The sequence below is a fragment of the Gavialis gangeticus genome, unplaced genomic scaffold (assembly GCF_001723915.1).
Source record: "Gavialis gangeticus isolate Ggan-Ray unplaced genomic scaffold, GavGan_comp1, whole genome shotgun sequence".
Taxonomy (NCBI): domain Eukaryota; kingdom Metazoa; phylum Chordata; order Crocodylia; family Gavialidae; genus Gavialis; species Gavialis gangeticus.
The window spans coordinates 70,698,191-70,710,574 of record NW_017728994.1 but is presented as its reverse complement, the minus strand read 5'-3'; the positions used below and the strand labels follow the sequence as shown (position 1 = coordinate 70,710,574).

The window sequence follows — 12,384 nt, the reverse complement described above, 5'->3', positions numbered from 1 at the left end:
CAGCCAAGGGTGCGCTCTAGTGCCTCTGGCTCTTGGCCTGAGCAACTGCAGGCATGTGCCCACATTTCCTCAATCCACAAGGAATGTCTGTGCTGTTACAAATAGCTTCAACCTAGGCAGATTAGAGTAATCTGCAAAGACCGAATCAATTCAGCCTCTGGCTTTTTGAATGTCTGTCCCTAGCCTACATCTGGAAGGGCACAGTGCCACAGATGCAGAAGTTGGCAAGGAGAGGAAGAGAAACACACCTTTTGCATTAATGGTTTTTCAAGCGGGGGGGGAGGGGGGAGGATCACACTTAGACATCTAATAGGCAGCATTTCCTTAGCAAACTGACTCTCTCTATTTTGTTCATACCAAATTTCAGTCGGCATCAGCATTCAAACCTCACTTGAAAACAGAAACTCTAAATATGAGAGACTGCACTGATGAAAGGAAACTCTGAGTGTCATCAGCATATTGATTGCAGAGCAAACCTATTTTACCACCTCTCCTAGCAACTTTGCAGTAGCACTGAATAGATGTGGTAATCAAGCAGAATCCTGCAGTTTTCCATACGTGAGAATTCTTGGAGAAGAGCTGGATCATCCCAAGAGAAAAGAATGCAGGCACAGTAGTGCCTCCCATCTGTTCCCCACAAAAGCTCAGAGTAGCTATAATAGCTGTGATGGACACTCAAAAAGAAATGATAGATTTAAAAGTAACTAGCAAAGGCGTTTGTCTTTTCTCCTTCCCTAACAGAAAGTGATTTATCAACCAGATCAGCAGTGTCTAGGTGTCACAATCATATCATGACCAGGCTGAAATAGGTGGAGAATATGGAGAATCATTAGTTAGTAACAGAGTAATTTCACCAACATTTCCAGTAAGGCTGTTCACACAAAAATATTGTACTGGTTTAATTTAAGCAAGATTTTATATATTTATTTAAAATGGGACAAAAGGCTATGTGGACAAACCTTGTAGCTAGAGTGTATTATTCTGGCTATTCTTAATTTGACTGTAATCAATACACTGAAATAATGCTAGTGTAAACCAAAATGACAATGTCCACACAGAAATGCCCAGATCTTTAAGGCTTTTGTGGTGATTTCAGGGGGTGAAATATGGAGGAGAGGAACAGTTTTTCAGTGCTTAGCTTTTTATTGTTATATTGAACAGAACAGAAGAATAAGAAGGGAGATGGGAGAATAGATTTTACAGTCAGTGCAAGTTTAATTAAAAATAAAAAAACCCTAATATGTATTAATAAAAATGAGCATAAAAACAAGAAGTACACGTGTGTTCATGCTTTTATGTACATGAAAGAGAAAGGAAGCATCTGACAGCCCAATGCTGTAGAAGAGATGATAAATTGAACAAAAGGCAGAATCAGAAACAACATCTTGAAAAAAGGTGAAAGAAATTGAGTAAGTAACCTGCCCTGTAGTAATCCAGATAGAGTTCAAAAGTTGGAAATTTACATTTTAGAAAATTTTGTGGGAGGTTGAGGAAAATAAGGGATGCTTTTTGAAGTGAACTATTTAATCAGAATAACAAGTAGGGAAACTTTAATTGGGGGATGCAGCTGTATTCTTCGGATTATAAAACAGAATAAATTTCCTCACTAAGAAGTATCACTGCAAACACTTGACTCTGTGAACTGCAAAAACTTCTCACGTCTGCAAAATTTCATAGGTTGGTTCCATTTCTAGTTCAGTGTGTAGCAAGAATGCATAATATACACATTTTTATACAACACTGAAGGGATAAAAATATATCAAAATTATTGGTTAAATTTATTAAAGCATTAACTTTATTACCAAAAATACTGGTTACATCTTTGCTTACCTGTAGCTCAAAGTTGGCTTGATCAAGAAATTTTTTGTTTAGCATATCTGCATACTGATTAATTGCTCGCAGGAAGACTCTGAAAGATCAAGAGAAAATTACATAATTAAACACTTGTACTTTGCCACCTTTGTAAATTTGGCATCCCAATTAGATACAAATCTGAGACTGGTCTGGAAAGTTAAATCTGTAGTAGTTATTTGAAAAGCAGTGTGATTTCACTACTGTTAAGCATGTGGAATTATATGCAGATGTTCTAAAAATTAATCAAGTAAATTAGCATATGAAGAATAAAAGATACACGAGCAATGTTTCGGATGAAATCACTTCTCTTGAAAATACCACAGAATAATCAGGAGATCATTACATTTTCATTTTATTAACAAATTGTGCAAATTAATTACTTTTTTAAAGTTACAGAATCTTAATTTTATATACTTAGTATTAAAATGGTCTGTATCATAGCTAGTAGGTGGAGCAAGGACATAAGCAGATATATATTAAATTAATTATCAACCACTTACCAACTAACTTATGGCACAAATTTCTAATAAATATATCAGTTGCTTATGAAGAATGTTTTGAAGCAAGTATTAGGTCTATTTTTAAAATGGTAATTCAGTACCCTGTAGCAGTTTTCTTCCTTTCTAAACCAGAAACCTCTTAAGTTGCAATATAGATGGCCTTCACAGCTTTAAAAATAACAAAACATGTAACAGTGTACTATACAAGTACGTTGCTCAATATTCCCAGTGTTGGAGTGTAAAACCTATTATTTTTTAGTATCCAGATCTCTACTTTTCAGATGAGCATCATACATATCACTTGTAAATGTTTTAACAGATACAATTAGACTGTCAGCTAATGTCCAAATAAACTGACATGTCCTTTGACCAGACTATGTAATGTAGGTTTGTTTTATTACCCTTGAAACCATGTACAATAGTAAAGACCAGTCAGAATATCTCTTTCTAAATGAGTTTTCTCTTTCTGCACAATAGCAATCTGTAAAGGAGAACCCACATTGGGACACAGATAATAAACTTAATCACTCTTTCTACATTCTGGCAGGAAACTGCAGAAAAACTTAAGGACCTAAAGTTGGAAGCACCGGGTATACTGGCAAATAAAAATCTCTTTCATGGGATTTTAGAAATTTACTGACCTCTGGGCAATCTGAAAGGACCCTAATCTTTGCTAGAGCCTTCTCACAGTTAAGGAAATAAAACACCAGCTAAGGCTATCAGGGTAGGAAATGAGATTCTATGTAGACCACCTGCTTGGATTCGCTTAATTCATAACATGTTCAGATATTACTGTGATGAGCACAGTATAAATAACGATACATGATAGGCAAGTGGTGCTCATCTTTTTCGCCTGGTGGGCTGGATTGGCAGTTCCTGGTCCATCCATGGGCCAGATTCAGTTAGTATTTCTGATCCAGTGTCTGGGCAGGCACAGTGGACACCAACTGTCTGCATGGAGTGGGCGGGGGGCAGGCCAGCCCTAATGCAGTGGAGCCACTGTTTCTCCACTGCCAAATTTTCTGACCCTAGGGGGCAGATGCAGTGGCTCCATGGGCTGCACTTGGCCCATGTACCAGAGGTTGAGCACCCCTGCAACAGACAACCTAGATTTTTAGTATAATAATGTCATTTTGAAATAAAAGGATTGTGAAGATGCCTTAAAACGAGTCTCATAAAGCATCTGTTAATCCAAACAGGGGTGCTACTCAACTCTATGTTGGCCTAAACAACTAGAATAAAATTAATTTGAATACTTTGTTTCACCTGACACTAAACACTTGTTCCCTTTTTTAATATGTACACATTTTACAGAATCAGACTAGTAATTTTAAAAATCTCTCTCTCACTTACAGACATATTTGTACACTGCCTATATGTACAGACGCATTGCAGATATCATACACTATGTGAATTATTCTCTGCACCCATATATTTGTCAGCATATGCATCTTGGAATTGTTTTATTTCATGAATATTAAAGATTCAACAAAAACTGTGAATTAACCAGAAAAGAGGCTGTATTATACATTAGGTCTTAACATGGTACAATACAAATACTAAAATCAGAGTAATCACATTCGCAACAGTTCGACTTTATCCTGTTCTTTTTTTTTTTTCCTTACTGATAGTTTTAGTCTAATATTAATAGAAGATCCTTAAATCTCCCCAGAAGAATTAGTAGTTTATCATCATAGAAATGGCAATCTAATGTACCTTACCTTATGAAGATAAAACCATCTCTAATTCAAGAAGGATTATGCCTATAATTTAATTATGTTGCCTCAAGATATCATTAATGTATTCAATCTGATCCATCTAATTAAGCTTTGGAACAATTTCAATATTTTACATACCACTGTTTTATTTAAATTTTTATTTCTCATATTTTACCCTGTGCTAATATTAGTGAGTACAAATAATGAAGTCGTTTATTGGACTACAGAAAAATAGCAGAAATTGACATGATATTCCATATAAACTAAATGACCAGACAATTGCCTAATTTTCCTTATTCCCATATGGGAATAATATTGGAACTAGAAGTGAATCAGTTAATGGGAAGGATCAAGGCAAGTTACAACTTACAAGCAAAACCCTATACTCACACAGACCTTGCTTGGCATGAGAATGAAGACTCAAATGAAAAGCAGAATTGATCATCACTGTGACTAAAATCATACCCTTTTTGCTAGATGATGACAAAGAAGATGAAAGGCAAGCAGAGGAAATAAATTTAAATTTTCTTTTAAACTCTTTAGCACTAGAGACAGACATTATACATAAACTGGTATAAGTGATCAGAAATTGGTTCAAATCTGTAGCACAACAGAAGTTCAGTGCACATAAACTCCTTTCAAAATGGCTGAAACCTGTTTAAGCTAACCCAGGATGGATGTAGTTTCAGACTTAACTGATTTAGGTTAAATTGGTTTACTGAACTTCTGTCCCAGATCCCCTCCAGATTCAAGTCAACTCACAGTCCCCTAACATCCCAGGATGTTTTGCAGCTTCTCTGAAAACCCACCTTTCAGGTTGGGAGGGCTAGCTTGGCCAAAGCTGTCTGCTCCAGCACCCCCCACCTTCTGACCTGGGCCCCTGTAGGCATGTGGCTGCATTGCAGAATCAAAAGTGAATGTCTGTTTGCTTGCTTATCAGTTCAATCAGCATAGCTTAGTGTAAACTGTGAAGATTGAATTGATTCAGTCTTGGGCTTTTTGACTGTCTGTACTTAGCCTAGATGAGAGTGTTTTGTAGAGTTGTTTGTGGCAGCGAAGCCCAATCAGGCATGGCTGCAGCCAGGCCAAGCCTCTCTGGGGGTGACCCCAAAGCACAACAAGCACATCTGGGGATGCCAGCCCCAGGTCAAGCCCAGCTGATAAGGACACAGCGGCCCCGTCGGGAGAAGCAAAGCCCAAAAGCAGCCCGGACCAGCAGTGCGGGGAACCAGCAGTGCCCAAAAGCAGCACTGGGACAGTCACTCACTGAAGGGAATGCCCCGGCAGAGGCGAGTGGTGTTAACCACAGCAGCCAGCTTGGAGGAGCTGGAGCACTTACCTGGAAGCAGGGAGTGGGCCTTGACCAGGACAACCTGCTGACGGAGCAGCCTAGCTGTGAGTACAGATGCTGAGCAGAGGGGAAGGAGAGCTAACATCCTCTAGCCTCAGCATACAGAGAGAGTTTGGATGTGGATTTTTACTTCTTGAGTGGAGGAAATATATCAGCACAGAAGATTGTGGTACCCTTGTGCTGCAATGCCAGACAACAGCTGCATTTTGGGTCTGGACACTCTTTATCCTTATTGTCATCAGGGAAGCACTACGTGGGGTGTAGGGGAGGCGAAGCCCTGAGACATGGGACCCATGGTGTCTTTGCGAGGGCATGGAAAGTTAGTCTATTTTCTGTAACATTAAAGACGTGGCAGGTAAGAACATCCAGCATCCACGCAGATGTCCAAATCGGCCAACTGTCTACACACTGGAGAACAGAGACACCCTCTCCAGACAAACGGTCCTGCCAGTCCTTGAAGGACAAGCACGGGAAGCTACAATGTTGTAGGTAACAAAGAAGCAACATTTAGTGTTTCTGTAAAGTCAGTAGTATGGAAGTTACCAGAATGAATTATATATAATAGGGTCAGAGATAGGCTCAAGGCACAGAATTCAACACTGATTCAGACTGGGTTTATGTCTCAGAATTTAGTTTGTTCCACTATAGAAGAAGAAGAAAGGCCATGTGCATAATTTGGAGGATTGGATCTGGAGTCTTTACTCAGTCTATAAGAACACTACAAAGCTTCAAACCTCACTCAAACTACTGCAGCATTATGATAAGTTTAGAAATTTAAGCATCACTCTTATCTCTGACTGTATACTCTCCAGTTTCTATACGACTCAAAGCAAGTTAGCTACTTTATAGAAAGAAAAATAATACCAGGTCCTTGACTCTAACAAAAATTATAGGTAGGAAAACAGGGAGGGAAAAACAAATCAGTGTGAATCTTAAGAGATGTTGTTCCTTAAGATGAAGATATGTACCAAATGTGTATTTGAGGTGGCAGGTAGCACAGTATCTTAAGTGTGTGGTGCTGAATGATGTGGAAAAACTGAAGGAACTGAAACACAGATAACACAGGAACCCTTGAACATCCTTGGCTTTGTCACTTTGACTATTAGCATCAGTGTATGAAAGAAAATGTGCATAAGGCTCATTCATAAAAAACAAGAAAAACAAAGAACCAACAACAAGAATATAGTCCTTCCTTATCTTCATTGCCAGAAGCCTATGATTCTCAGCCAGAGTATCATGGTGTCTGATGGTCCGATGAGTCTTAGGATGTTGTGAGATGCTGTATAATATTAATACTATTAGGTGTACAAAAACCTACACATGGTTCATGAGGGAAATGCAGGGATTTTAAATAGAATACGTACTGTTAAAAACATTCTGACCTGTTCTTTGCAACTGAAGAATTGCTCTGTTCGTTAAGTAACAAATGAAAGCTAAGCAGTGCCTTGGTTCTAACAAGCTCGAGAACCACTGCCATATACTCTTGCAGTTATTAGTTGGGATCAAAATAAACCTCTCCCCTCTGATTTTCTAAAATTTCCTTCCTCCCCTTTCAGGTTATCTAAAGCACCTTTCAAACCTCGAGTGACACTCTGACCCAGAGAATCAGTGAGAGTTCTGCCACTCACTCCCAGCCTGCAAATTTCCAAATCTGTTCAGCTCCTGGATTATCTGAAGTGGCTTGGATTTCTGTTCTGCAAATAGTAAAATGGATTTATCTCAAATTTAAAAATAAGCCAATCTTTGGAGGAGAGCAAGCACAGAACCTTTTTGAGAAAGTTAAAGGAAGTGAAAATAGTGGCTATAACATATGTCAATGCATGAACTTAACTAAAATTTTTGCTTCTTCCTTTCTGTCCTTCATACCCTACATTTGCCACTTAAAAATTATATGATTCCACTTTCATTTGTGCACACAAAGCCTTCAAATGTTCAGTAGTGTTTAAAAAAAGGTTTTGTCAGTAGTACATGAAGACTTTGTCAGTTGCCAAAATGCAATCAACTCGAGGGAAGAGTGCCATAGTAAAATTGTGTGTGACCTACAAGAAACAGAGCCTCATGCAATTTTTAAATCAAGTTAACTAACTCACTACAAACAAGTCTGTATTGGCTTAGCTTGCTCTGCAAACCAACAGATTTTAAACTTCCATGAAGAGGTCAGCACCAGTTTAACAAACATTATTATGAACCGGAACACAATTTTACATGCTGTGTATAGTTTAAACCCTGAAGTTTGAATATGATACAAAATGTCAACTTCAATTAAATGCCACCAATAAAGAACCTCTCAAACAAAAGGGCAGGTTAAGAGAGAGAGAGAGAGAGAGCATGCAAGAGTATGAGTGCAAAAATACTGGAAGTATTTTTAACTAGAATGAAGCAAAAAGCAAGGCTTTACTCAGAGAAGATCAGAGGTTAGGGACAAGCATATTGCTGGAGAGAAGTTGAGAAGAGATGACTGTTCTCTCAACATCTTTAAATTAAAGTTTCATAAACTGTAGCTCAACTGTAACTTCTTAGTTTGTCATTAAAAACATTGCCTTTTCACTATTAACATTTTCAGACAAGGCTATCACCACCTAAAGCAACGAGAATGCTGAAAAACTGGATGCAGATGTCCTCCTAATGTTGACTTCAGGCAGCAAGCTCATTAAAGTCAAAATCAGGTGCTCTTTTCTGATAGATGATCAAACCACGATCACCTCTTTTTAAAGGAAAATAGACGATTAAGTTACCACTGAATGTCAGGTGATTTTTCAATCTGTAGAGCTATTGTTTTCTACTATAATCCTATTATTCTATTCCAACTATGTGGCCTAGTATTTAAAGAGTGCCTTACTGTGACAAACTATAAGTTTTATTGTGATATTTGTGTTATCTGTGTTCACATTGTCATAACCTTGTGTGATTTAGTTCACCTTGTTAGCTTGCGTACAGAGAATGAAGGTTTGAGGTGCCAGGGCTGGCTACCTGCAAGAGAAGGGAACTTTAGCAGAGCCTTGAACGGCTTTGTTGACATATCAACAAAGATGAGTTGCCCAACACCTAGGAGTTGTTCAGAGAAGATAACCAAGCAGTAAAGAGGCTAGAAAAGAGCAACTGGGTGGCTTGGGGCAGAAGAATTTTGGAAAGCTTTGGGAAGCTGAAAAGACTCCATGTGACCAGCTGAATTTCCTTGGGAGTGCTCAGGACTGTGCGGGCGGGTGCCCTGTTCCTTGCAAAGGGGACTGCTTAACCCCTTTGGAAAGAACAGGGGACCTTTGGCTGGCCTTTGCCCCAATAAAAGGTTTTACTTAAGAACCTGACTGCTGTGTTACTTGGAACTGCTAGTTGCATTGGGTTTTGTTAACAAGAGATAAAGACCCACTCTCAGGAGAACTGGATGCTTGCTCCTTGAGTCAGGGCCATGGATCACCAAAGAGGGCAAGGGTCTCAAAGTGGGAAGGAGCTCAGGCTCCCCACTGGCTCTAGAAGACAAGCCTGGACTGGCTTCAAGGGGTATTCTCAGAGACCAGATAAGACTGCAGCAGTCCCAAGCAAGCACCCCACTACATGGCACTCTGACGCTTACATTTTACAAAGTGCCACAAACAATTTAGTTATGTATATTGTGTGCTCACACCTATACTTTTTAGGCACAAACATACAGGTGTAAAGCAGGAATACTTGCAACAAAGATAACAAAGGTAACCCGGGATGAGTGACTCCAATAGACACGTGTATGGCTAAAAATAAATAATAATAAACACCCTTCCATTTAGCGACAGCAGCATGTTAATAAATTGGAATAAGCATTACAAAGCAGGTCAGACAGAGATGTCTGAAGTAACAACTTTTAAATTATTCAAATATCATAAAATATATTACTGTTGGTTGCTTACAGCTGTAAACCTCCCCCCAAAGGAGTTTACTTTTAGCTCAGTGCACCCCTGCACCAAGCACAGCGCATGCCCAGAAGAAGCATCACATGAGTTTGACCTGGCTTGTCCAACATCTTTAATAACTGTGTGCTTCAGCAGGGCTTTTTGGCACTTTTATCTAATAGCCGATTGAATCAGCTATGAGATAAAAGTGCCAAAATGCCTTGCTAATGTGCCTAATCTATACAGATGCTGGGGAGCCAGGTCTAACTAACACACTTCCTCTCCGATAAAGCTGTTTTCCTTTTTTCCACCCCACCCCCCATATCTGTCAGCATCCATCATGTTGTTCTTGATCCTTAGTACATGGAAGGGTTTTTTTTTTGTTTTCGTTCTTTCTGATGGGTCAGTGAATAGAGTTCTGACCCCATTACAATCAATGGAAGAAGAGGTGTTTCCCCTGTATTTTCTTTCCTAAAAAAAAAAAAAAGAGCTTAAACTGCAAAGAAAAGACATCCAAAACAAAGTGAGTGTTACAGACCTGATTGCCAAGATTTTACCAGTGCCAGTGAAAACTACAAAGCTATAAAACTCTCCAAAACAGGGTTTATACTACAAATACTGACAGAATCTTTACTGTCACTTGGCCTCAGAATGATGGTGCTCCCTGATATTCAGGGCTATTCTGCTAGATAATACTGCATTTTGGATAGCTATCTGTGCATAATAATAAAAGTAGTGTCCATCCTGAATAATTATGAGTTAATTGAGGAAAAGGGAACTTATAAAGTGAAATAATCAGAAACCAGTTTAACTACTACAGTCTCCTAGCACAATTCAAGTCACTGAAATGACAAGCCTATGGCACTTCTCTGTTACACAGTGTCACATGCTAAGAAAACACAACAACATTTTTGATGATCTTATATGATAAAAGGTGGAAAGTCTAACAGTAGAAATACCAAATCAAGTTTACTTTATCCTATTTATAACACGTGACTTTGTACACAGTACTGAATTTCACCAATAAATTCCTGGTGTAGTGAATGTTAAATTAATAATAGTCAGACGTGGACTTATGTATGGCTTTTGTAAATATTTTTCCATTGATGTTTTACTAGCCTCAGTGTTCATGGAAAGCAAATATTTATACCAGAAGTGATCTACTGCTGAGGGTGGAATATTATTTGGTATAGATGAGTTGCCAGGGGACTCACTACTCTTCCTTTTACAAATTCAGTTATGTTAATGGACAGAAGGAAACACATGCCATAAAACTGGACTGCAAAACATATGACAACATTAGGTTCCCAGTGAACTGAGACCATTGTTTATGGTGGTAATGCTATCTTTTTGTTTTTCTCCATCTGTCTGTACTCAATTCTTGTCTCTTGTGTAATACTTAAGAACATAAACTCTTTGGGGCAGGAACCTTTTTTCCCTGTGGTAGAGTACCAAGCACAATGGCACACCTAGCATCATTACTAAGTCCCGCAGGCATGACAATCATTGAAAAAAATCCAACCAAAATAGTGGTCATCAAAAAAACCTGAGCCTCCAATAGTGTACACAATGGCAAAATAAAACAGCAACTTAATAAAATAGGCAAAGATCTGGCTATGTATTACATAGGTAGATCATTTCTTAATCTGAATACAATAAAGGAAAAATTTCTTTCGGACTCTGCAGCAAGCTAACCCTTTTTACAGTAGCCTTTATCTAGGGATGACGTTTCAGGAAAAGGAAGAAAAAGTTTGCAGTTTATGAAAATGCTTACTGTTGCCACTTAACAGATTTCTCTCCATTAATTACCACTCTGGGTAGCTTGTTCCAGTGCCTTACTACCCTCCTTATGAGAGAGTTTTTCCTAGCATCTAACCTAAACTTCTCTTGCTGTAACTTGAGACCATTGCTCCTTGTTCTGTTATTTGCCACCACTGAGTATCACCCAGCTCCATCCTCTTTGGAACCACCCTCCAGGTAGTTAAAAGTTGCTATTAAACCCCCTCTCAGTCTCCTCTTCTCTAGACTAAATAAGCCTAGTTCCCTCAACCTTTCCTCACAAGTCACGTGTCCCAGCCCCCAAACCATTTTCATTGCCCTCCGCTGGACTCTCTCTCCAATATGTCCAGATCCTTTCTGTAGTGGGAAGACCAAAATTGGACACAGTACTCAGATGTGGCCTCAGGAGTGCTGAATAGAGGGGAATAAACACTTCCATCAATCTAGGGGCAACACAGCTACTAATCCAGCCCTGTATGCCATTAGCCTTCTTCACAATAAGGGTACACTGTTGGCTCATGTTCAGCTTACTGTTCACTGTAGCCCTCAGGTCCTTTTCTGCAAAGCCTCCTGGACAAGGGGGAAGAGATTGATATCATATACCTTGACTGTAAAAAAGCCTTCGATCTGGTATCCAACGATCACCTCTTGGCAAAACTGCCCAACTGCGGCCTTGGCTTCTACACAATCTGCTGGCTGGGGAATTGGCCACGTGGTCAGACCCAGAGAGTGGTGGTTGATGGAAGTCAATCGTCATGGTGCCCTGTGACCAGTGGGGTCCCCCAAGGCTCTGTCCTTGGGCCTATATTGTTCAACATCTTCATTAACGATATGGACTTTGGCATCAGAAGCGGACTGGCCAAGTTCGCCGAACACACCAAAGTTTGGGGTAAACTGTCCACACCTGAGGACAGGAGGGCAATCCAGGTTGATCTCGGCAGGCTCAAGAAATGGGCAGATGAGAACCTGATGGCATTTAACACTGAAAAATGCAAGGTTCTCCACCTTGGGAGGAAAAACTTGCAGCATGCTTATAGGCTCGGCAATGCTACACTGGCTAGCACTTTGTACGAAAGGGACTTGGGGGTCATGATTGACCACAAGATGAACATGAGCCTTCAATGTGATGCTGAAGCTAGTAAAGCAAGCAAAATGCTGGCTTGCATCCACAGATGCTTCTTTAGCAAATCCCAGGACATCATTCTCCCGTTGTACTCGGCCTTGGTGAGGCCGCAGCAGGAGTACTGCATTCAGTTTTGGGCTCCACAATTCAAAAAGGATGTGGAGAAGCTTGAGAGAGTCCAGAGGAGAGCCATGTG

The 12,384-nt window shown here is 39.6% G+C and overlaps 1 protein-coding gene across 2 annotated transcripts in view; it reads right to left on the bottom strand.

Moving 5' to 3' along the window:
- Nucleotides 1–12,384, bottom strand: part of DOCK1 (dedicator of cytokinesis 1) — a 599,368-nt gene that overhangs the window by 189,169 nt on the left and 397,815 nt on the right. For both annotated transcript variants that reach the window (XM_019502991.1, XM_019502992.1), the window contains exon 30: nt 1,831–1,909. In XM_019502991.1, coding sequence (XP_019358536.1) covers nt 1,831–1,909 — 79 coding nt within the window. The remainder of the gene's footprint in view (nt 1–1,830; nt 1,910–12,384) is intronic.